The 25,477-nt window shown below is 41.6% G+C and overlaps 1 protein-coding gene across 2 annotated transcripts in view; it reads left to right on the top strand.

The window, feature by feature from the left end:
• The window catches only part of LOC126406411 (striatin-like), a 34,794-nt gene extending 10,719 nt beyond the window's left edge, over window positions 1-24,075 (top strand). The window contains exons 2-17 of one of the 2 annotated variants that reach the window (XM_050070658.1): window positions 3,731-3,834; window positions 7,980-8,053; window positions 11,461-11,539; window positions 12,371-12,541; window positions 13,553-13,682; window positions 13,779-13,941; window positions 14,866-14,976; window positions 17,587-17,733; window positions 17,846-17,982; window positions 19,140-19,315; window positions 19,965-20,012; window positions 20,098-20,219; window positions 20,313-20,480; window positions 20,579-20,719; window positions 22,048-22,236; window positions 22,487-24,075. In XM_050070658.1, the coding sequence (XP_049926615.1) occupies window positions 3,731-3,834; window positions 7,980-8,053; window positions 11,461-11,539; window positions 12,371-12,541; window positions 13,553-13,682; window positions 13,779-13,941; window positions 14,866-14,976; window positions 17,587-17,733; window positions 17,846-17,982; window positions 19,140-19,315; window positions 19,965-20,012; window positions 20,098-20,219; window positions 20,313-20,480; window positions 20,579-20,719; window positions 22,048-22,236; window positions 22,487-22,656 (2,130 nt within the window). In that variant the 3' untranslated portion in view covers window positions 22,657-24,075. The remainder of the gene's footprint in view (window positions 1-3,730; window positions 3,835-7,979; window positions 8,054-11,460; window positions 11,540-12,370; window positions 12,542-13,552; window positions 13,683-13,778; window positions 13,942-14,865; window positions 14,977-17,586; window positions 17,734-17,845; window positions 17,983-19,139; window positions 19,316-19,964; window positions 20,013-20,097; window positions 20,220-20,312; window positions 20,481-20,578; window positions 20,720-22,047; window positions 22,237-22,486) is intronic. The other variant, XM_050070659.1, reaches the window with a different exon arrangement.
• Window positions 24,076-25,477: the final 1,402 nt, after the last annotated feature.

Here is a 25,477-nt window from a genome sequence, read left to right as displayed (position 1 = left end):
GAAGTGAGATGTTTTGAAGAAATCATAACAATTTTCTTTGTAATTATATTGTTTCTTTCTTTGCCTTTCTGCTCAGCGTTTGAGCCAGACAGTTCAACTGTGTTCAGCTGGACATCAAGAGGCATTTAATGGAAATTAGCTCTGCAATTAGCTTAATGAGGTATTTGTAGGTTCTGCAGCCCGGTCACGTGATACGGTTTCAATGCCCCGAGGCAGTGGTCCTCACTGATATTTGGATTGTAGCCACTTTAGCCAGAGTCAGATATTTTGGGAGCCACACAGTCTGGCCCAATCCAAACAGTGATCATTTTCCATATGTAATATTTTCCTAATGCCTTATTTATGCCCCTTTGTGTGCCTCCTCTCTCATCCTCCAAAGACAGCACAGTGTGATCCATGCTTTATTGAATGTAAACACGTTGTTCATCACTTTTTTTTTTTTCATATTCGAAAACCTTCAATCCACCTGCAAATCAGTGTTGGTCATCAGGTACTGCTGGGGCTTTGCTGGTATTTTCTCTATTCATTGTATGTTCTGCTTCATGTTACTGTAACTGAGCTTATAGATACACCAGAGTCAGATCCATAATCGTTGTTAACATTGTTGTCATCCTCAAATGCATCAAAGTATAGATTTAGCTGAAGGTAGATGCACATAAAACAGGATGAGTAAGGAACTGGAGACTGTGTAGAGCTAATAGGTAGAGTGATGTATATGCTGTGCTGACCCACCTTTCAAGAACATCAATTGTTGGCATCTATGCAGACTGCTATCATGTGACTGGTGCCAAGCGAACTCGCTGCTGTTTACACTGTCAAAACTGAGCACCAGTACCCTAAATCCTAAGGGCACTGTAGCAGACAGGTTGTTATGAGTTCCTCTGCGGAGAACTGTGGCTGGTAAGAAATGCTGTTATTAATACGAGGCAGATTGAAGTGCTGTCATGACTCATTGTTGCAGGCAGCAGCAGCAGCGCTACTTGCTATCCGTGTGAAACTGTGATTTAGCCCACTCAAACTCGCACCATCCTCTGCATGTAGAGTGACATGCAGGGAATCAAGTCAATATTCATTCCCTCTACGATGTTAACGTGTGATTTTGAATTCTCTTACTGAAGTCAGACAGGTGAAGTCTGGCTTTGGTGCTTTTCTCCATCTTTGTTTGCAGTGGATCCTCCGTCATGCTGCCGCTCTTTTGTGTCAATAGTTTACTCTGTTTCTTATTTTGTTTGCCATTCATGTTGATCCTAAATACGTTTCAAACACTGCACTCCAATTATTCTGTTATCCTCTCCTAACTACAGAGTGGCACTTAGATCCACCTCTTGCGCTCTTTGTCTTGTTGGTGGTTTTCAATGACTAAGACTAAAGGAGAGTGTAATTTTGATGAAGTGGTGAAGCGGAAACAACAGCATACTTATCCTCCTTTCTTTAAACAGCGCAGCCTTTGGAGACTTTAGCAGCCTCGAGAGTCGTTTGGCAGTCTTCACCTCGCCTTAACCCCTGAGATATAGTATGGATTGTGTGCACACAGTTTGCTCTTGTGTTTGGTTTTGGTTGCTCTCTGCTCCTTCGACTACATGTAGTGGAAGACAGGTTCACAGGATGCAATGCACTTTACAAAATATTTAAAGCTTTAAGAAGAAGAAGGTAGAAGAAACATAAGAGGTAAAAACCACACCACAGTGACACCATTCAAGCCATTTGAGGCTAATGTTAGCAGCAGTGCAATTACAGATAGCCTTACCCAGTTCATCTATTTCCTGTAATTAGAAAATCAGTGTCGATGCTCCAGCATCTTTGTAATCCAATTTCCTATTTGCGAAGAAAATGACTCAGTCCATTGTCTGTTTCATTTTAAAAGCCCTGCACTACTGGAGATATAACACTGACTACAAGACAGAGGAGCGCTTGGCTTTTTTCCTTCACCCCCTTTACTTCAGAACACACACACACACCAACTTCCAATTTTACAAAAAACTTAAAACCAGTGATGGTGGTCAGCAAATTACTGTAAGATGCTTCAAAGTTAATACTGTTAACTAAAAGCTACACTTGGCTACTTATATGAAATAACTTTTGTTCATAGTTGCTGACACTGTCACTATATTCTGAAAGAAGTACATGAGACAGATAGTCTGTGAAAATAATCAGACTGTGGCGTGGCAGTAGCAACCAGTGAGAGCCGAGGAGTCTCTAACGGAGCAGTCAATCATGTCAATGTCTCCGTGAACTTTGGTCACACTGCCAAACTAGACAGTGCTGATCAAATATGAATCAAAATTCTATTACTGTATTGCCTATTTCTTGCCTCTGATTTTTTTTTTTTTTTTTTTTTCAGAAAATATTCTAGTTTTCAGCCAGTTCGCCATGTTGGATACGGTGAACTACAAAGCACTGCCCACCTGCCGGACCACCTTTCTAACTTACCTTTCTAGCTAAACAGTACACTAAAATATGTTTCTGAAAACATTTGAGGTGAGAAATAGGCAATGCAGTAACACAATCTCGATTCATATTTGATCTGCGCTGTCTAGTTTGACAATTTGACCATAGTTCATAAGCAGTGATTGATATGATTGACAGCTGTGTTGGAGACTCCTCGGCTCTGATGAGTTGTTTTCATTCACATGCGGTGAGGCCATTAGAAGCGCTACAAGGCATAGAGTAAACAGAGGAGTATGATTTTTATCACAGATTATCAGTCTCATTTAGTGCTGTGTAAATAAAGTGACAATTTCAGCAAATGTGAAATAATTTGAGTTTCCAACTACAGCTTTAAATGTAACTATTAAAAAAAACTTAATAATAAAAAGAGACAATGACCAAGACCAATTATGTTAACTGTTATGTTTCATTTGCAACTCCGTGGGCAAAAGACAGGAGTCAGTGGCTCTTTCTTTACATTGAATCGAGAATCGTTTTGAATCTGGTATCTATTTTGACACCAAGAATCAGTTTCAACTGTGAGACTGTCAAAGACCCCACCTCTTATAGTAACACCAGATGAAGTCATCCTGCTGGAAGCTAACTAGCCTAGCGTACTGTAGATGCCCTCTAGACTGAATATCTGTTTTGATTTTTTTCCAATTGGTAATGTTGAATATTTGTGACTGGAATATATTGTGATGATTACAGCAGCCCAGTGTCTGGTCCTGCTGTAAGATGGACACAGTTGTGCTTAATGTGTGATCTGCTCTGATTGATTTATCTGCTGCAGCTCATGCACTGCATGCTTCGCTGTGAGCGAGCCTCTACTACTCTCATTACAAGCGTGCGTGCGCGCACACTCACATGAATGTTTGTGTGGTACCCAGCAATTCAATGTAATGTAATGCTGACTCAGACTGAGTGCGTCAACAGCTGCTGCCTGTTACTGAAGAGAGACAGTGGTGTGCAGAGGGAAGGGATTTTAGAGGAACGGAGGGGGGGCTGTTGGTGTGTGGGAGAGTGAGTAGGTTAGATTAAAATAGAATAGTACAGATTGGCTTTTTTTTCCCCATCATGCCACGCATATTGATTTGACATCAGCCTATTTCAGTCTCGACAGAAGTAGTTGTCTCAGATGCTGCCTCGTGGAGGTTGTCTTTGAAGTCAAGTCTTTGTTGCTAGCTAGCTCATCTAAAGATGCCAAAACACCGGAAACATGGACTCTATTTATAAAAGCAACCACTGTAAATCTTTTACTACTTTAAAATGTGACCTGACAATGCTATTTTTGTGTTTTCAGGCCCAAATTGCCTTCCTGCAGGGGGAGAGGAAAGGTCAGGAGAACTTGAAGAAAGACCTTGTGAGGAGGATCAAAATGCTGGAGTACGCGCTGAAGCAAGAGAGGTGAGTTCCTTACCACCCACCGCTGCCTCAGCCCACCCACAATACACACGAATACCTCAGCTAGTCTGCAACAACTGCAGTGTTTCCATGTTTTGCGCGCTCCTAAAAATAAATCCCTGCCTCTGAGAAATATGGAAAAGAAGAACATGGCTGTGTGAGACTCTCACTGGTCAACAAATCAACATCTACTGCACCTGCACAGAGCTAGCACACTCTAGAGTGCAGCTCTGTACACTTCTCTGGATGATATGTAGAAGGGCTGCTAACATTTTAAAAGAAATTCCAGCTTCCTCGTGTTTATATTCTATGCGTACCAGTCTGATGTCTCAGCTGGTGTCAGCAGAAGCAGAGTGAGAGTGCCAGAGAGATTCCCCTCGAGTCCAGCTGGTGTGATGTCTCTGGACAAGAGCATGTGTTGGCACATGGGCTTTGTTTGCTGTCGGTTGCTGATGACTCCGCACCGTCCTCAGTAGAAGGACAGGACGGAAAAGGAGGAGAGAGGAATTCTCTTACCACCCAAGACAAGGTCACCGTCGCAGCTTTCTTTTCCCAGTAAACCAGAAGAATTACATTGTTCTCATTCTCATGTGCATTAGCCCGTCACCGTCACACAAAAGGTCCCTGTGGTAGCTGTGGTGATACACTTTCCATTTCCCTTTCTCCTTGACGCATGGCTGCACCCTCGAACAGAGATGTATTGGTGATTTCAACACGTTGCTATTAATGTGATTTCAAGCCATTGAGTTTGTCATTCAAACAGCCTCTGAAGCTGTAGTCCTCTACAGAAACTTAAGAAATAGTCTTAATTTATTTGGAAACATGAAAAGCATTTATATCTAGTGCTTGTATCAGTAAAGCCCAAGGTCAACTCAATAAAGTTAAGGGATAATTCCATTTAATTACAAGCTGGGTCATTGTTTTGATGTTTTGGCCACCATTCCCACTGATGATGACACTTAGTTGCCATGGTATTTACTGAAAAAAAAGTCTGAAAGGGTGATAAACATGAGCAGTCAGACAGTTAGACAGGTTTTTATAGAAATTGGACTAGATCAACCGCATTGTTTTGGAACAGAAGCGGAAGGTAGACAGTAAAATTATTGCTCAGTCATTAACATCCATCATACGTAACAGACTGACATCCTAGTCCAACTTCAACCCATTATACACTCAGTTTTTCTGTGTAATGAGGGATTATTTCAGACATTACAGGCGCGTTCCCTCTCAGTTTTGCCTCTAAATGAAGTGGCTTTCTTGTTTACAACCTGTCTGACAGCTTGTGTTTTTTGCCCTGCCAGACGTAAGTTGTAACAAACCATAATTATTCTTCTAAAATTAATCACACTATGAGATGTAGCTCACATTTTAACTACTCCCTTGGAGCGGTGATTTAATAGCGTCAGCCAGGCAATCCAGTCACTATCTTCTCCCTCAAAGATAACCACAGAGGAAGTACTTAAGGCTTTTCTGATTGCTTAGACACCATCAAAACTTTTCACTAAACCAGCATAATAATCTACATCTTTCGCAAAAGCAAACAAATCTAGCAAAACTCTTCAGACTCTTTTAAAAAATTGTGTTTTTGCGTCAATACAGTACACACAAATTATTTGAATAAGCACTCACAACACCAACTACACACTGATAGTATAAATTAAAAACGTGGCCCTCTGGATTTCTGTTTGCTGGGCATCACAGTTTGCAGTAAAATTTTGTCATACATGCAGTAAACACACGTACACACAGGTATCCAAATGTGTGAAGTATAGATATGTATCAATAGTGGAAAAGTTTTTTTTTCTCAGGATGTTGCATCACTCCTCAAACAACAAAAGTGCAGTGAAAGAAAGCAAAGGTGTGCAAAAGCTCTTCTCTTTGTCCTCAAGATTGCGCCTCCTCCGACATACCTGTCATACATGTAGGTGTGCAGACATTTTTTCAAAATTTGTTATGGGAAAAGAAAAACAGACAAAAATGAGGCTACATCTCGTCTTCTTTGTGTGTCCGGCCAAAAGACTACAACCACATGATATGCAATGTTGTCTTGAGATAGGCAGCACGTGTCAGTGTGGAAAGGCAATCGGCAAGAAATTGTAGCAATGTAGAGACCAATGTACACTTTTCTTGGAAGTTGTATTATAAAATGAGTGTTAATCAGAGAACGTGCATTCAGTTTGGCGCAATTGGTAAATGCATTGGCAACAAGTGTTAATGGTTTCAGACATAGCGCTTCAAGAATCACGGTTAGTGTTAAGGCTAGGGTTGCCACAGTATGAGACGTTCAGGGTACGATAACCGTCTCAGAAAATATCAGTCAGAACAACCTTTAAAGGAAAATCTTTATTCTTTTATAAGTGTGATTGAACTTGACGGCATCTTTAAATGTAAGTATGTGTAAAAACTCTTCCTTTTGAAAATAAGTAAAATATAGCACAAATTCTTCTTCTAGTTGCATTTTTTAAATATATTGTAGATAAACAAATTGACACAGTATGATAATCTTCAATTTTCATATCGCGGTATACCTTAAAACCGGTATATCGCTGCAACCCTAGGTACAGCATTCAGAAAAATCTTTAGATGCTTTGTAGCCAAACAGTGTAAGACTGTAAACAAGCTGGGAATGTATGGAATTCAGTGAATGCAAAGTAAAGCATTGCTGAAATGAGTGTGAGTAATCACCAAAGACCCCCCGAATAAGTAAAGGTTACGAATAGAAAAGTGAAAACCGGGATGGATGGTTAACAAATGAAACAACTGGCTGCAGGTATGTTAATTTGAGCTGGGAGCTGGTAGATTGTCTCGACTAATGAGAGCATTAACACAACTGACCTAGACAGGTGTCAAAATAGGTTAGTGCTCTGTTGTTCCTCCAGTCAGCTCAGAGGTTAGTTACATTTTGCCAGCCTGTGCTCTATGAGGAACATCATCACTAGGTTTGTTAAGTATGGAATTGTCCTCTGGCTGTTTGTAGTGTATATTTATCTGCTTTTCTCCAGTGAGATCATCGCCGACTCAGGAGCAACACTTAACCCAGAATTACTACCACTTTCCCCGGTTGCTAAGCAACAGGTCATGTCTGCGAGGGTATCTGAAAGCAATATCAGAAATGGCTTTCTGAATGTAGGATGTACCCAATTTAAAATGAATTTGATTTGGATGGGGGTTGCTTCCTCTGGATCACAGGGAGAGTAGTGTGGTGCGGGCTGTGTGAACTAAAAGGTGTGAGAGCGCGCTCCTTGTATTGACTCTTTACCACTGACGTGCATGCATGTGCAGCCATTGGAAGAAATCTCAGTATTGCAAATTCAGAAACACAAAAGCCACACACTGATTTTCTACAATATGTTGTATGCCATCTTATATCAGTTTCTAAGTGCGAGCGAATTTCTTTTTTTTATGTTGACCACCTGTCAATGGAATCGTGATGACGTGCATTTTGTGTTGTTGTTTTATGCATTTTTTCCCTAAATTCCTCATTTTAAGTCAATTTGAATGCCAAAGAAATAACAAAGTGATTCAAGTTATTGTTGTACATGTGTCTAAAAACAGAAGTTTATCACAGGCACCCCAACTTGCATTTCATGTATGTTATTTTTGCATACATTGGAAAGGATAGCTGAAACACTTAGCCTCATAGATAAATCGGTCAGTCCATGAATAGAAATTATGTGCAAAATAAAAGCCAAAAATTCACTGGTTCCAGCTGCTCAAATGTGAAGAATCACTGGTTTTCTCAGTCCACTATGATAGTAATGTAATGTCTTATCTGAAGACCAGACAAAGCAAGCAACTTAAATGCATCAACTTTGAACAAGGGAAATAATGACGTGCGTTTTTCACTGCTTTCTGACAAGGATATTGATAAATTGATAATGTAAACAAGTGTTACTCGCCGCCTTGTTTTCTATAAATATGTGTAATGTTGTGATATTGATTTCAGCACAGCCCAACATACAAGTGATGCTGTCTAACAAGCAAACGTGTTGTTGTTAGAAGTAGAGCAAGTTGATGTTGGGCTGACTTTCAAAGCATATGCAGATGCCATGCATAATGAGTTTTTTAAATAGCTTCTTCTCAGACCTTTTTGATCAGCCCTGTTTGCTTATTTGTCTGCCTCTGCCTTTTTTTCTCTTTCTCTCCAGAGCAAAGTACCACAAGTTAAAATATGGGACAGAGTTAAATCAAGGTGACATGAAGCCTCCAAGCTACGACTCTGGTAAGTCTATGGTGGCTCAAACGGCCAACTCCCCCTCTTCAGACTAAATCACTGTGATTGTTGAGTTCACATACCTCAAGTGACAGGACTGGTACGCATGCGAAGGCTGCATTCATGTTGAATCTTGTTTGCCTCGATAGATTTCCTCTCTGCGTCCTTTCCTGAATGCATAGTGCCATTGATGTTACGGATGTACTGAAGAAATATTGAGTTGCCTAACAAGGCGATGTATAACAAATGTGATCAAACTGGTTGAAAATATTATAGATTGAGAGCATTCATGACGGTACATGTAAGACAGAAAAGTATCCAACAGTTACACTTTCACTACTTTCTGTCAAAGACACACTGTGAAGGCTCTCTTTTACAGTGTGTTTGTTTACCCAAATTACAGCGAAATTCACTGGCCTGTTGTGATATCTAGTCATGCAGCTATGCAAATAGTTCTGGTTGTATTTGCCCACGTTTCGGGATATCTGCCTTGGATATTTCTGTTGACAACCAAATATGTGGTGCTCAAAATGTAGAAAATTTACATTTAAGAAAATTCAACAGCAATGTTTCCAGGAAAATCCAAAACATGACCTAGTTTCAGTGCCTCAATTGTGATCATTTTCTGCTCTTATGCTTCTCATGTGATAGTAATCTGAATCCCTTTGGGTGTATGGTAATTTAAGGACATAGTTTTTCATAGTTTTCTGACAGTCTGCAGACACAACAATTAATCTGTGCGTTATTCAGTAAATCTAAATTTTTAATGCTGTGAGCACTACAAACAAAATTCCAGTTTGAAAGATAAGAACAATTAAGTCTGCACCCTGAATGCTCCCAGTGCAAAAAATTCACCACAAATGCAAAATCCTTAGTAGCGTAGAAATATTAGAAACTTGAACATCTAGAATTCAACAACAACTCAAATGAAAAGCCATGACATTGATTGTTTTGATGTGAGTTGGAGTGTTGGAGTGTTGGAGATATCAGCCGTAGAGATGTCTGTCTTCTCCCAAAAATAATGGAAATTGATGGCACTCGGTTTGCGGTGCTCAAAGCGCCAAAAAAAATACATTTGGAAATTCAACAGCAGTGTCTCTCCAGAAATCATGACCAGGTTACTAAAGATTATAGAGTGCTGCATGAATGAGTCCTAAAACCCAGAAACAAGTTTGCATTTTAGCACTTTTGGTTCCCTTGTCTGCAAGTCGATGGATTTTTTTGAGTGAGTTTTGGAGAGATGCTTGAAGCAAGGTCTGTGGTTCACACAAGCTTAAAAGACTTTCGCATTTTGTTCTACATTAATAAACTCCGCTAAAATATGTCAGAAAACACATTTAAGAAAACACATAAAATAGGTCAGTAAATACACCATTAACAAATACACCAAACGTCACCATGCCGAACGCACTATGCAACCATAGTGTGGGTCGTCTATAACCTAACGTTAGCTTTTTACTTTTGGTGATTGCATGTCTGCTTCAAGTAATATAAGTGATTTTCATTTGTGAAGATTATAATGCTGAAAAAGTGTCAAATGCTTTTGTTTGCCACAGTTTATTTTCTGCAATAATCTAAAGAATCCCATAGGTTTTTGGTCGAGAGAATCAGGGCGATGTTACCTTCCCACAAATAAACATCACCCCTGCAGCATTCTATCCACAGACTTTGTTGTGGGCAGCTTCATGAAGAAACTATTTTCTACTGAAATACACCAGCCAACCATATCACTGTGCAAAAGGAAGTGTACATCTACTCATCGTCGAGAAGCTCGTTCTTGTGACAGCGCAAGATGTTAACATTAATGGCATCCTCTTCAGCTGAGCTGTAACATTAGCTTGCTCAGTGCTGCTAGGCGAGCTAGCAGTATGAAACTGTTTATTAGAATAGATAGTAGATGCATGCTTCCTTCTGCACAGTGATACAGTTGGCATGTGTAGTTCAGTAGAAAGCAAATAGTTCCTACATGAAACTGCTCACAACAAGGTCTGTGGATTATCTTGAGTAACTGGGTCATGATTTCTGGAAAGAGACATTGCTGTTTAGGTTTTCAAATGTTGTTGTTGTTTTTTTGGCACTTTGAGTTCCATTGTAGTCAGTAGAAGGCAGACATCTTCACTGCTGATATCTCCAACACTCAGCAACTCACACCAACACAGTCTAGACTGATAAATAACACTACAGGTAAGAAGAAAAATGTGCATTTTTGAATTTTGGGTGAACTGTCCCTTTCATCAGCTAAAATGTTGTTCTCACTTTTCAGTGTTTACCCTTTCCATAACAGTACCTAGGTTTAGCTCTGTATCTCTGTTGTATCGGTGCACTACCTGTCCCTTGTTATATTATTGTAGTTTAATTGGCCTCTCATGTTCAAGTCCTCTGCCATCATTAAGTCAGATTGCGACATTTCCTCTCGTCTCTCCTCATNGGGGGGGGGGGGGGGGGGGGGGGGGGGGGGGGGGGGGGGGAGGTGTTAGGTGGAGGGGATGGAAGAGGGGGAGACGGGGAGTGGGAGGTGTTGTTCGTATGGTGGTGCACCTGCCCGCTCCTCACCCTCCTGAATTAGGCATGACCCACTTTTTGAGGCACCCTCGACTCGCTGCCCCGCCAAATCAACCTCCTCGACACACACACACACACACACACACCATCTAAATCTTATTAACACGTCTCTCTGCTCCGTGCAGAATTCCCAGCTGACTTGCGAGCAGAATGCTGACGTTGTTGAATATCAAAGTGAGCTTTGAATCCCATCACTGCTTTTTTTGTCAGAGCCGTAGACAGTCATAAAGAGTGTGTGTTGTTCTGGATGCTGCGGGCACAGACACACATCGTTGCTCTTTCCTGTATGTCATGGGACATAGCTGGAGCGGAGACCAGCCATTTTAAAGGTGTCGGAATGCATCATTAAATATCAAATGTCTTGTTGTAGCATCAAGAAGAAGCCGTTGCTAATGAGTTTTAAATCTCTGTTTTTACTGCCAGTACTGTTGTGTACATAGTTTTAATAGGGTCATAATTAACTACTGGGATGTAAATATTTGGATTGAGGCTAGCTATTAAACTTACACATGTTGTCAAATGATAACTCAGGGCCCTATGAATTAAAAGGTGACTGATTTGGAGCGTAAACACTGGTAATACTTTTGGCCATGGCTGTTTCAAGAATGTTTGGTTATTTTTGCAATAAACTTGTAAGTGATATTTCACTGGCCAAATTTAAAGAGAAGCAATTCCCCTCTTTTCTTTAACTCTAATCCACTGTTGACTTGCTGAAAGCAGCTAAGCACTGGATGTGTGTAGTTGCCAGGATGCTGTGATGCAGGAATGTTCTGGTCGTGTTTACAGAGTGGAAATAATGTCAGAGGCTGTGCTGTTTGTGGAGCGCTGATATGTGTCTGCCTCTTCTCCTGCAGATGAGGCCAACGAGAACGAGTCTTCTGGATCGCTCAACAATCAGCTGTCCTGGAAACAAGGCCGTCAGCTCCTCAGACAGTGAGTGCACATGATTTAATCCTTCTGTGACAGTCCTCAACCCAGAAAACTAAATCGCTCCACTAAAAATGGACTGTATCGAGATTCCAGGCCTCTAGTTGCATTTTCCTGCAGTAGTATTGTCACTTGTGTGAGACTAACAGCTTTTATGAAGTATGCATCTGTGCTAGAAATGATACGGCCAAAAAAAACAACAAAAAAAAACAGTGGGGAAGAGCTCCCTCACATGGGCAGCAGCAGTCATTACCTGCTCTGTGTTTTGTTTTCTCTGGCGTACCCAGTGGGCTCAGGGAAGTTTGGTTATCATATCATTCTACTCTACAGTCAGCCTGTGTAAATAAACCAGGCTCCAGCAGCCTCACACATCATCTGCCGCAACATGCTGGCTGATGAGGCAGCCAATTTATTCTTCACTCTGTGTCAAGGGACAAATCAATAATGTGCTAAGACACCCCTCCCTTTCAGTCAGTTGCCCGCTCAGATTGCTAGCTCTCAACCCTACAGGGTAAGTGTAATATTTGATGAGTAGCTCGTCTTGCCTCAGCAGGGCTGATACCATCAACTAGATAACTGCCAGAGGACATGGCACTTTTGACAGTAACAAGTTCTCAACTCTTCCTCATCTCTGATCATGTCGAATTATTGTACTTCATCAGTGGGCCTTTGCAGCATTGTAATAGACTCACTTACATTTTCTCTGCATCTTTTCATCCAAACTTCCTCCATACAACATTATAGATGCATATTCGTATTCTCTTCACAATAAATGACACTTTTAAAATTAGGTTTGACCCTTTATAACCAGGTTTAAGTTAATTTACCTTGTTTCAGGTACCTGCAGGAGGTGGGCTACACAGACACTATTTTAGATGTTAAGTCTCAGCGGGTTCGAGCACTGCTAGGACTAGCCGGGGATGGAGGTGGGAGGACAGGGGAACGGACCAGTACTGAGCCCTTGGTCAACGGGACGGACACATCAACAAAGGGCATGGGCACCAGAGGGTGAGTATTTTCCTCTAAAGCTCTCTATAGACTGAGGGACAACAACAATATTACGAGTTCGTTGCGTCTAACACAGTGTGTAATGGGTCTAATAATCTCTAAGGCTTTACAGTATCAATTTTGCAGCACATCAGATTGTGCAGTGAATGTCCGGTGAATTGTTGCAGTACAGTCAGACAGATAGAGACTAGTGCAGTCTGCGCCACTCTCATGTGTTTCGAAAATATAGCAAAAAGATAAACAAGCTTCATGTACAGCGCTGGCACTTCTTTGTATCAAAATAAACTCAAAAGAGGATGAGATTTCAAAGCCTGCCTTCACCGCTGAGGATCTAAATTGGCAAACAATACTTGTGTCTGACAGTCTGTTTTAAAGGAACTGTGTGTAACATTCAAAGCGTTAATATAAAAGCAAACTACTAATTGCTATGCGATGGTATAGAAGAGTAATGGTGTCCTGAGCAGAGAATGAAGTCCTGCTTCCTCTGTGTGTGTTGTAACACTGAGCTTCTCTGTTGTTTGTTGTGGTAGACGGTCTGGCTGCGTGTGCATGTTAGCGCATGTGAGTCATGTCACTGTGTAGCTAAAGGCAGCCGCGCTGTACTGCGCTAATATAGTGCTCATATGGCAGTTACCACTAATAGCAGGAGTGTGTCGTCACAGAATCGCTGTGCCCACCTTCTGGTTTCCCCTCAGGTAAACATTTTAGCTCTGTCAGCACTGTTTCCATTGTAAGCACTGTTTATTTAGCAGACATTCCCTGCTCAGTCTCAGAACCATAGATGCACTCTGAGTGTGGCATACACCTCCTTTAATTGATGACAATGTTTCTTTCATGATTGTGAACTTTTGTCTGGAACAAACCAAAGTCATGCAGTGCAATGTGTATTAAAGGGCAACACACAGCAATGTTTGCTACAAAAGTGTGTTGCACTTAAGAATGATGCAGGGAATCAGTACAGATACTGTAAAATAATATTCTGATGGATGCATGCATCGTTCATTGTTCCAGGAAAGCTGAGCTCTCTGACACTAGCGCTGTACTGGAGGCCTTCAAGTTCATTGAGAATGCAGCAGCTGAGTTCAGTGATGAAGATGATGAAGAGGATAGCGAGGGGAGGCCTAATGTGGAGTCCAGGACGGTGAGAAAACAGTTGACCCTCATCCTCTGCACTCACACAAAGAAAAGTAGTAATTTGTCACTATGTTTTTAATAATGGTTCTCAATATTTCCCCAGATCCTGAGGAAGAAGCCCCCATCATCATCGACGCCAGCCAGTATGGACACCAGTGAGGACCCTGACACAGAGGAGGCACTGAAGGGCTTCGACTTTCTGTCAAGCCCTGACGAGATGGACACCTCGCCGGAGTCCAGAGGCAACGGGGACGGCACAGACTGGGGTAAGTCACAGATCAGTCGACAACAGAGCTGAGGTGGAATTTGATAAACAGCACTCAACACCACAAATACAGTTTTAGTACCTAAAAAAATCAAAATGTTAATTTTCTCTTGTACAAAGTTGGGCTTGTTTCATTGTTATCAACAAAGTAAGAACACAAGTTTCAGAAGCACCGAGAATATTACTAATTATTTTATGCTGTACTCTTATGATTTGCCTGCGTCTCTGAATTTGACTTCTTCACATAGTTTGGTGACTGTTCATGAAGTACTCGTCATTCATATGTCACGCTGTGGTCATAAATCATGATGTTTGGATGTGTATCTGTTTAACCCATAGTTTGTGATCTCTCCCACTGTGTGTTCCCATAGCCAGCCTGTGACCACAATGTCTCTTCCACTCCCGTGTGTCGTCAAATCAGCCCGATTCCCTTTGAGTCTCACTGTTCCTTAGACCCAAAGCCAGAAAAAAAATTGGGCTTGATGTCATGCTGAGGTGTTTCTTTGTATTTGAACGTGGGTTGGAGTATTTGAGTCATGCGTATACAACAGTGTGATAATCACATAGATTTCACTGTGAGGATTTCATGAGTAGATTTGTCATGATTCAGAAATGTTCAGATGAAAGAATTCCTGACATGACATTAACTTCCCTTCCACCACTCTTACTTCTTCCAATAGAAAAGAAAAAGGATTAAACAAGTAGTTATAATGAGTCTACTGTCACTGAGGTGGTAGTAGTCTTCTTGAAGAAAAAGGTCTCAGGTCTTAAAGTCCGACTACTCTCCTGGAGGCTTTAGAAACCTCCAGGAGAGTATGAGTCTGAGAGAGGTCTCTGCACCTCGCCCGCACTGTCAAGCAGCTCGGGCCTCGACCAGAGCAGTTCCTCACCAGCCTCTCGGTCTGGTTTTGTTCCCCCTGTGTAGAGAAGGATGAGCAAGGTCCCATTTCTGAGGCCTGGGACGTGGACCCGGGCCTGATAACCAAACTCAAGGAGCAGTACAGAAAGGAGCGCAAGGGGAAAAAGGGGGTGAAGAGTAAGTCTTGTCAAGGCGTTGCTGCCTCCCTCCTCCTCCTCCTCCTCCTCCTCCTCCTCTCTCTGTAGAGCCTGACTATCCTGAGTTCAGCCAAAAAAGCCTCAAATCAAAAACAAAACATCTTGGCTGTGTTTTTTCTCATCTCCTTCTTTAGCTGCTCCTTATTATGCTGTCTACTTGGCACTGCTCTGTCCTTTTGTCTATCATTTCATACATAATGTCTCCTCTGTCTTCTAGTGAATGTACTCTTCATACAATATCTGTCATTATTATTTTCCTACCCAAACAAACTGTGATGCTTGATGCATGTTTTTCTGTCCCGTTTATGTTTTTATTCATAATCATACACCATCTTGTCCACACTGTCAGATGTCGGAAATTAATGTGAAAGGTAGTCTTGATGACACGTCCATCTTTGTCTCATCTGGGTTAGCACCAGTCTCCAAAGTCATCCATTTCCTACATCATTTTCTCCAGTCATAATATAATGATCATCACCATCTCAGTCCTCATCTGTCAGCCATGTTGATAGTACAGTAATAACTAATGTTGCTGCTGTTGTAAATGGATAGCAATTACAAGCGTTTTCAGTGACTCAGTGAAGTGACTCAGCTGAATACTACTGCTCTCCGTGTAACAGCCCACTTTAGATGTAGCCTCATTCAGTGGCTGAGAGCTCTTAGATTTCACATTTGTGAGGCATTGCTGCTGTTTTTGTTCACTGGGATTGAATCATGAGATCAACAACTCAGTTCATCTCACTTTCTCCTACATTTGATTCCAGCACGACTTTTTACACTTGGCTTTCTCCTCCTCCGGTTTAAGCAGAAATCTATTTTTGATCTTCACACTGTGTTGGTGCTTTATCACTTCTGTGGGCGTTTGGAGGGGATCATCAGGAGATCTGTCAGGGATGTTTTTTCGGCAGTTGCACCTTTGGTAGACTGTCTTTCCAGCAGGGTTAAAGGAATACTACACCTACAAATGATCATTTGTATATTAATTACTCACCCCGTGTTACATTGAATTCATGAAGAAACCTTTGCATTTCTGACATGCCTCCACAGTGAATGATGAATCCAGAAACTGAGAAAAATCTTGATTAATTGAATTCATATGGGGGCCATGTTAAACAACAGCTAAAGTAAATTAAAACATCTGTTTATAAGGTCTCATAGTACTCATGCAGTTTAATCCAAGTCTCATTTATCCAGTTGTATGTCAAACAGACAGTCCTTTCCAACAGGGAACTTATCTATGCTCTCTTCAAAGCCAGACTTTAGTGACAAAAACAGTAACTTTACCTTGCACAAGAGCTGCCTCAGTCCGTTAGTTTACTATTACTTATCTGGTACTTATATTCATAATCAGTGTATCACCAACAGTAGATGGTGGCCAGCCCATGCTTTGGAGAAGCAGGCAGGAGTACAACCACGCAAGCTTAGCTGTGTATGGGGCTGGCAGCAAAATGTATTTTAGCCTCTGAAAAAAAGGACCAAGTAAAACAACTATATTCAGAATGCTTTCACTGCTTTACCTTGCCATCAGACAGCCCTTTCCACAGCAGAACTGAAGCCATTATATTGCTCTCTTCAAAGCCACCAGACTCCCATAACAAAAATGGTAATTTAATTTCACAGAACACAGGAGTTGCTGGTTTACCACTGCCTTGATCATTAGTTTGTTTGTGTTTATGTGTGACTTTGGTGATTCCAAGCTAGCCCTTTAAAACACCAAAGTCACACAGTAACACAAACAAATTAACTGATCGAGGCAGCAGTAGATCAGCAACTCTGGTGGTCAGTGAGGTAAAATTGTTGTTTTTGTCAGTGGAGTCTGGCTTATAAGAGAGCATAGGTAAACTTAACTTTCCATTCAGTTCCCTGTCAGAAAGGACTGTCTGTTTCGGAGGTATGAGCATATGACAAATGAGACTTAGATTAAACTGCACAAGTTGTGTGAGTTTGTACTCACACAACTTGGGGTTTTAAGTAGTTTTGCTGTTGTTAAATGTGGACCCCTTTTACTTCTTTAAGAATTCTCTCTGTTTTTGGATTCTTCATTCACTGTTGAGGCATGTGACAAAAACAGTTTTCTTCATGAAATTAACATAACAGGGTGAGTGATAAATACACAAATCGTCATTTGGGGCCAAGTGTTTCTCTAAAGTTTGATTATAGGAGCCCACATGTGTTAAATTGTTTGTAATCATAAAATAAACATCCGTACTTGGATCAATAAATGATTCTGCCAGGGTTGAGACACAAAATCCAGCTGTATGTTGTATTAACCTCTCCACACAGCCCGCACTTAAAGATAAACATATGTCAACACCTTTTCTACCTCTTCAGTTCATCTAACAAGGACTCTGGCACTGACGTCCCTTCATTTTCTCCTCTTTTACATACTATAATTTATTAATTTATTTTCTTCCCTTTCAGTGCTGCTTTCCTTCCATTTTCTTTCTGTTCTCTTTTTCAGCTTCTACTCACAGCCTTTCAGTGACAATATTTTATTGTTTTTCTACTTTTTGCCTCTTATGTTTTTTTCCTCCACTCTCCATCGCTGTGTGTCAGTTTGGTAACACTGTTGACCTGACTCGTTAAACAGGGCCAAACCGGTCCAAGCTGCAGGACATGTTGGCTAACCTGAGGGATGCAGAGGACTTGACCCACATGCAGCCTCCCCCAGCCGCCCCCCAATCCCGGCCCAACGCAGTCCGGTTCAACGAACATGATGCGAACCGGCCAGATGAAGGTATCACAGCGATGAAGTGCTAACGATTTGTTAGACTGGCTTACATCCCCTTCATCCCTGGCTAACTGTGTCCCAAAGTGGTCTGATATTTATTCATTTGTTCTTTTCACAGTTGAGGCACTGACCTTCCCGCCCACATCAGGGAAGTCATTTATTATGGGCACCGATGAGGCTATGGAGAGCGAGCTGGGCCTGGGGGAGCTTGCCGGACTCACCGTGGCCAATGAGGCCGACAGTCTGGCATACGATGTGAGTAGGAAGAGGCAGAATGGACTTTAAGAGCCATGGGAACATTTCTCTGTGAGAACTATCCCTGTTCATGTTATCGTTGGAGCTTTGTGAAAAGCAGCCATCCCACCTCCCTCCTTTAATCTGCAGCAAATTTACAGAGTCACATCACATGCTGAAAACCTGCCATCTGTGTGTCAAACAGCTATTTTTATAGGCAGGCCGCGTCAGGGAAGCTGCTTTGATAATATTGGAAGATAACAGTTACTTTTTTAACTCGCATTTACAATAGTAATGTCAATGTCACATGCCTGTGAAAACATATCTGCATAGGTTGTAGCATACTTTTTTAAGATGGGCTGACTTTAGTTTGATAGCAGGCTTTACGTTGAATTTGTGAAGAACGCTTTTCTCACGTGCCTCCAGAGTGACTGAAGAATCCAAAAATAGAGAAAACTCTTGATGAATTGAGGTTATGTGTGTCCACATTTAGCACCAGCAAAACTATGTCAAAAAATCTGTTTACAATCTTTCACACAACTCCTGCAGTATAATCTTAGTCTCATTTATCCAGTGGTGTGCTCAGTACTTTCCAAATAGACAGTCCTGTCTGATGGGGAACATAAAAGAAAGTGAAGTCTGGCTTATAAGAGAGCAGACCAGACTTCATTGACAAAAGCAGTGATTTTGCCTCGCTGAACACAGGAGCTGCTGATCTACCACTGCCTTGATTTGTAGTTTGTCTATGTCATTGTGTGAGTTTGCTAAATCCTTCACCGAAGTCACATAATAACACAGACTAATTGACTGAACGAGGCAGCGGTAGACCAGCAGCTCTCGTGTAAAATCGCTGCTTTTGTCAATGAAAAACTAAAGGAGCGGGGCGTCGGTGGCTTAGTGGTAGAGCAGGCGCCCCATGTACAAGGCTGTTGCCGCAGCAGCCAGGGTTCAAATCCAGCCTGTGGCCCTTTGCTGCATGTCATCCCCCTCTCTCTCCCCCCTTCACGCTTACCTGTCCTGTCAAGTAAAGGCAAAATGGCCAAAAAAATATCTTTAAAAAAAAAAAAAGAAAAACTAAAGGAGGTGCTTCAACTACGGTTCATTCTAAGACTGCGAATTATATGTAGTAACACTGTTAATTGCATATTGAGTTGCTAAATTTAATGTCTCCTCCTCAGATTGGCAACAACAAGGATGCTATGAGAAAAACGTGGAACCCCAAATTCACTCTGCGGAGCCATTTCGACGGGATTCGAGCTCTGGCCTTTCACCCTGTGGAGCCCGTCCTTGTCACTGCTTCAGAGGACCACACGTTAAAAATGTGGAACCTGCAAAAGACTGCTCCTGCCAAAAAGTAAGAATATCTTAACACAAATTGAATACCTCCTAACACTATTCCAGTACACCTCGAACTGATTTTTGATCGATTCCTACTATTGGTTTCATTTTTCCATCCAAAAGGAGCAAAATTAACAGCTTTATATTTACTCTTGTATTCATTAGCTGTACATTCCATCCTTATCTGCTCTGTAAGAGACACTAATACTCAGACAGCAGCTGTTCAGTCTTTTTGCACCTGCAGCAGCAGAGTAAACAACTTTTGAAAGAAAGTCTCTTTGGTTGATTACAGTCCCATAAGGAGGATAGCTCATCTTTGTTGCTGCCCTGTTACATGATTCAGCTGCAGGAAACTGTCCCCATGTGACATAAAATTGATGACACAAGACTCATTATTTCAAGTCACAACTCTGCAGACAACACAGAGTGTGTAGTAATGTGATGTTTTTTATTTTTAGAGGGTGAAGTCATTTTAGAGTCAAGGGTATTATTGGTACAAACAACAGCATGATACAGTATCTACAACTGAATAACTGGGATAGCAGCAAATTGTACATTGATTTGTGGCTGTGTACAACTCAAATCTACTCATCGATACATTAAGTTGGCACTGCTGTTTGCTTTTATGTGTTACATTAATTAAGGAATTCATTGTTTTTCCTCAGGAGTGCGTCGTTAGATGTGGAACCAATCTACACTTTCAGGGCACACAGGTACACAATGCTCATACATTAAGACATTTTTCTGTTTTAACGTTACACAAGAGGTTTTGAAAATTCATTACTATTTAAACCACAGGGGGGCTGTACTGAGTGTGGTGATGAGCAGTACAGGAGAGCAGTGTTTCAGTGGAGGGGTTGACGGGACCATACAGTGCTGGAACACCCCCAATCCCAACATCGACCCCTACGACTCCTACGGTAATGGCACCATGTTTTTTTGTTTAAATCAGATGTATTTTCAAATCAAGTGATGGTAGCTGACTTTGATTGTCTTGTTTTTTTCTGCGACAGACCCATCTATGCTGCGTGGGGCATTGTCTGGACACACTGACTCAGTTTGGGGTTTGGTATACAGCAGCGCACACCAGCGCCTCCTCTCCTGCTCAGCAGACGGGACTGTGAGACTGTGGGACGCCAACACCACCTCCCCAGCCCTCGCAGTATTCAACGAAGACAAAAGTACGGGCTTCAACCTTGTATCATGACCTTCTTTTTCTCAATATTGCTTTAATTGAATGAATAGTTAACATAAATGTGGCTGTCTGTCTGTGTGAAAGAGCTAGGAGTCCCCTCCTCAGTAGACCTGGTGTGCAGTGAACCAGCCCACTTGGTCACATCCTTCACAAACGGGGAGATCGGCCTCTTCAACATGGAGACCCGCCAGCTGGTTCTCAGTCTCGAGTCCAATTTGGAGCCGGGTAGGTTTGTCAGCTGAAAGGCTGCAGAATACAGACCTCAGATCAGAAATATTCTCTGTTGATCAGCTAGAGTTAGCTAAGTGCTATCACAAAATATGGCTCTTGAGTAACATCTAGTGGCAGCTGTAGGAAAATAAATCATTAGCAGACACATGTTCTATTCTCCCACAATGTTTTATTATGTGCTTGGTCTGATTTATGAATTCTAAGTTAACTGTCAGTTAGGTCACTGATACAGTATTTTAATCACAATACACAATTGTGCATAATTATCTCTATATCTGTCCTGTGTTACTAAGTTGTTTACCAGTAGGCACTTATGTCTGCAGTACATCAAGTTTGAACTGACTAAAAGTAAAAGGGATAGTTTGGATTTTTTTGAAGTGGGGTTGTATGAGTATTTATCTGTATCCAGTGTATTACATACTGCACAGCATATGTAAGTCAGCACGCCCACAGTTTGGAGAAGCAGGCTGGAGTACTTCCAAGGAAGCCAAGCAATCTGCTGCTGTGTACGGGGGCAGCAGCAAAACATATTTTAGCATCCTAAAAAAGGCTCACTTTAAAAAAAAGAATATTATCACTGCTTTACCTTCCCGCATACTGACCTCTCCCATGGGGAACTCAACTGAAAGTGAGACGTATCTATGCTCTCTTTAAAGCCAGACTCCATTGATTTCAACAACAATAATTTGAACACTGAGCTGCTGGTCTACCGCTGCCTCAAAGGTATTTTGTTTGTTATTGTGTGACTTTGGGGTTTTTAAGGGTTAGTTCAGATTCAACAAAGTCAAACAATAATGCAAACAAACTTACTGATCGAGGCAGCGGTAGACCAGCAGCTCCCGTGTTCTGCAAGCTGTAATTACTGTTTTCGTTAATGGAGTCTGGCAGCTTTGATGAGAGTGATGTAACAGTTCAGTTTCCTGTAGAAAGGGCTGTCTGATGGCAAGGCAAAGCTGTGAAAATATTATCAATATAGCACTACAACACTTCAACTTAAAAAATTTTAGGGAGTTAAAATGAATGCTGCTGCTGCTGCCGCATATCCACAGCAGTACATTGCTTAGCTTCCGTGCTGATACTCCTGCCTGCTTCTCCAAACCTGACGTGCCAACTGCCATCTACAGTTCTTCATTTACTAAGTATTACCTTGTACAACCCCACTTCAAAAAATCTGAACTATCCCTTTAAGGTTATGTTAAGCTAAAGAAAAAAAAACATAAAGCATAATAACTCCACAGGTCAGATTTTTAGTTGCTAATGATTTCGTTTGGATTCCCCCTCCTGCTGCGTGGTGTCTCACATGCTTGTCTGTTTTTAACCAGGCACTCCCTGTCAGATCAACAAGGTCCTCAGCCACCCGACTCTTCCCATCACCATCACTGCACAGGAGGACAGACACATCAAGTTCTTTGACAACAACAGCGGGAAGCTGATTCACTCCATGGTGGCTCACCTGGATGCTGTTACAAGCTTAGCTGTAGACCCTAATGGACTCTATCTCATGTCAGGCAGTAAGTACCTCGTAACCAGTGACTCCTTGTGTCTGTTTCCCCTTGAAACATTAGTTCAGCGATGGATTAATTGCGTCAGATTCAACACAGCAGTGACCGTTGGTGTAATGTGTAGATGGATATGTGAAATGTTTTGCCACCAATGTAAGTCATGTTTCCAGGTTTGAGGACAAACTGATTCATACTCACAGGAACATTTTTGAGTTGCTGTTCCCCATGTACCGTGTGTAACTCTTCATGTCCTTCACAGGTCATGACTGCTCAATCCGTCTGTGGAACCTGGAGAGCAAAACCTGCATCCAGGAGTTCACAGCTCACAGAAAGAAGTTCGAGGAGTCGATCCACGATGTGGCGTTTCATCCGTCTAAATGCTACATCGCCAGCGCCGGGGCAGACGCTCTCGCCAAAGTGTTTGTATGACGTGGAGCTGCGTGTCTCCCTGCAGCCCTGCTCTCTGACTCAGCCTCTCATGATCAGGGACCAATAGAGACACAGGAGGGGAAGGACCTTCAGGCATGGGTCCAGTCCCACCTCTCACAGCCCACTGGTTTCCTGTCGGACTGGTAGACTATGTAGCCGCTAGCCTCAAACGGGCCGTGAAAGAGGGTCGGCAGGGAGGGCAGTAAGGAGGAGAACTGCTCTCTGGTCCCCCATCTACCATCCAGGCAGGCCTGGGTGTGACCGGCCACAGCGCCCCCCCTCAGACAGACTTAAACATAACCTCCGTAGCTAGGAGGCTCAGGACAAGTGTTAAAGAGTGTGGAGTGGAGAAATGAGGTTTCAAGCCGGTCTTCTGCCCCTGCGACTTCACGCTCATCCTAAAATCCTTCTGGCCCTCGACCTTTCCTCTCAGACGAACCAGGTCTGGGCCCGTTACTCCAAGTCAGGTTTCGTGTTGTGTTGTTCCAGAAATGTGGGGTACTGAAGGCTCGCTGGAGCTGTCGTGGAAGCCTCTCACTTCTTCTTCTCTGCTTCCCAGACTGACTCTGCTTGCTGGCCTGCCTTTATTTTCCTTTTTAAAACACGTATTGACAAATGTGCCTTTGCTTTAAAAAGGTCTTGAAAATGTTATTTTAACAAGCTCGTTTTTGGGGAACAGGGAGGGAGGGGACGGGTGGAGAAATGGAGCTGGTTGTCACAATGTTGTTGATTTTAACATTGGATGTAAAATTACAAATGCTTATAATAAACAAAATATATATTCAGTCTTAAAATTTACTGTGCAGCGTGAGTTTGAGTGCTCCTTTTTGATAAGTGTGGTTGGGGAATCAATTTTGTGCATTTCAAGGCAAAGCTGGTAGAGTGATACAGACCATTAAATATAATGCCTGTTTGTTAGATTAAAGTAACTGTACACTTCAGAAGTAAGATTACAAGCATATGTGTCCAAAGTAAACCATCTTGGTTATATGATTACAATTCAAACTTGGTTCTAGATGTCCATTTTAGGAATAACTAATTGATTTTTGGCCAGTTTGCTCTTGTGTGAATTGAATGGCTTGTACTGTATGTAGTTTTCCCCAATTGTGCGGACATGCTCGACTACAGTGTGATGTATCATGTCCAGATATTTACAGTAGTCCAGTGTTTAGCAGGAAATTAGTGCAGTACTGTGGGACTACTTTGAAATAATGAGTTAACCATCCAACACTGAGGGAAGAGAAATGTCCTGCAGATTCCAGTTTACTGTAAACTGTGAGGAGGAAACTATCCTGGGTGGAAAAAACAAATCAATCAAGATGTTGTACATGTAGAGTACAGCCTCAAATGAGCCATTTTCTCAGTCACTGGTTTGTATATGAAAGTATGTTCAAAATAAAACCTGCTGTAAAATGTTAACTGGGCTCTGATGTTGGTCATTTGACAAACGTGGACGCTGTTCGCATCAGTACAGATTAGGGTTTTTGAAATCTGACAATTTGGGCCTTTGTAGACCAAATCAGTGTGTTAGGCTTTGGACTACAGTTTGATCCCCGTTTTTCATGCCTTCACACGGGGTTTTCAGGTTGTCCGTCTATCCCAGAAATGTGAAAGCAATATTTCAAAACCACCTCGAGGGAATTTCTTGATGAACTCACAAGAATTTGGTGGTCAAATGTCAAAAGGTCGCTGTGACCACACAAAAAAAACATACACTAATCATGCAAAACTTGATGTAAATGTTTAACATGAAAAAGTGATGAAGTGGTGACATTTTATATCCAAATGGTCAACTTCACTGTGACATCATAACGTTATGCAAAAACACTTCTAGCCATAACTTAATGTCATAACTCAGGAACAGAAGAGGAGACATTTAGTCAAATACTGATGACACCAATCTCGAGTGTCCACCTTGAAACTGTGCTGCTGGGTTCAAGATGTGTGTGAAGCATCCATGTTTTCGAGTTTGTAGCTTCTTTGCAGCAACATTTGAAGGATTGTGAACTGTCATGGCAACATATGAGTCTGGACAAACTAACTGCGGCAACTGCTAGGCCGTAATTCCAGTTTAAATCCTATATTTGTTTACATTTTGACAAACGTATGCTAGATTACAGTGTTGGATTCTAACGTAACATTAAATTAGGATGAGGTAATCAGATTACAAAAAATAAGTAACTATTCAGCCCAGATGACATTTGAAACATGTTTTTAGATTATAGTTACATATACGTACAGATCATATTTGTGATTGCGTGAAATTGTAGACCAGTGGTTCCCAACTGGTGGGTCGCGGGTCCATTCTAAATGGCCTGTAAGTGACTCACAAGTACATTTTTTATTTTTATTTTTAAGGTCAGTGAATTTCCAGCACAGAGTTCATATTTTGAAGTGCTGCTTCTCGCTTTAGAGTGAGTGACTAACAGACAGCTACTTCACAGAGACAGCAAACTAGCTTGACTATATGGCCAAATGCCAGTATGACGCAGAATATATTAAACTGTGTGGACCTAATGACTAAGGAGAAATCTGGACCCCGTGGCTGGACCAGTTGGGAACCAGTGCTGTAGACCTTTTTACATATAACCAATGCTCTATTAACTCATGAGAAGCGAATCATACACGCACTTTGTGGCAGTAATTAAAGGGTAATTTGATTCAACCAACTGTAAACGCATTTTATTTGAATTTTAAGCGTTTTTAGATGTTTAAAGAGAAGACAGGATATTTGTGGAATTAAGTTTTTGTCTTTGTCTTGAATTAATTTAGTAGTGTTCAGGTGAGACTTCTTTTTTAATAAGCCAATGGATTACTTTTA

Source organism: Epinephelus moara, chromosome 19 (genome assembly GCF_006386435.1).
Source record: "Epinephelus moara isolate mb chromosome 19, YSFRI_EMoa_1.0, whole genome shotgun sequence".
NCBI lineage: Eukaryota > Metazoa > Chordata > Actinopteri > Perciformes > Serranidae > Epinephelus > Epinephelus moara.
Note: the sequence above shows the minus strand (reverse complement) of the source record. Positions and strands in the feature narration are given on the sequence as shown.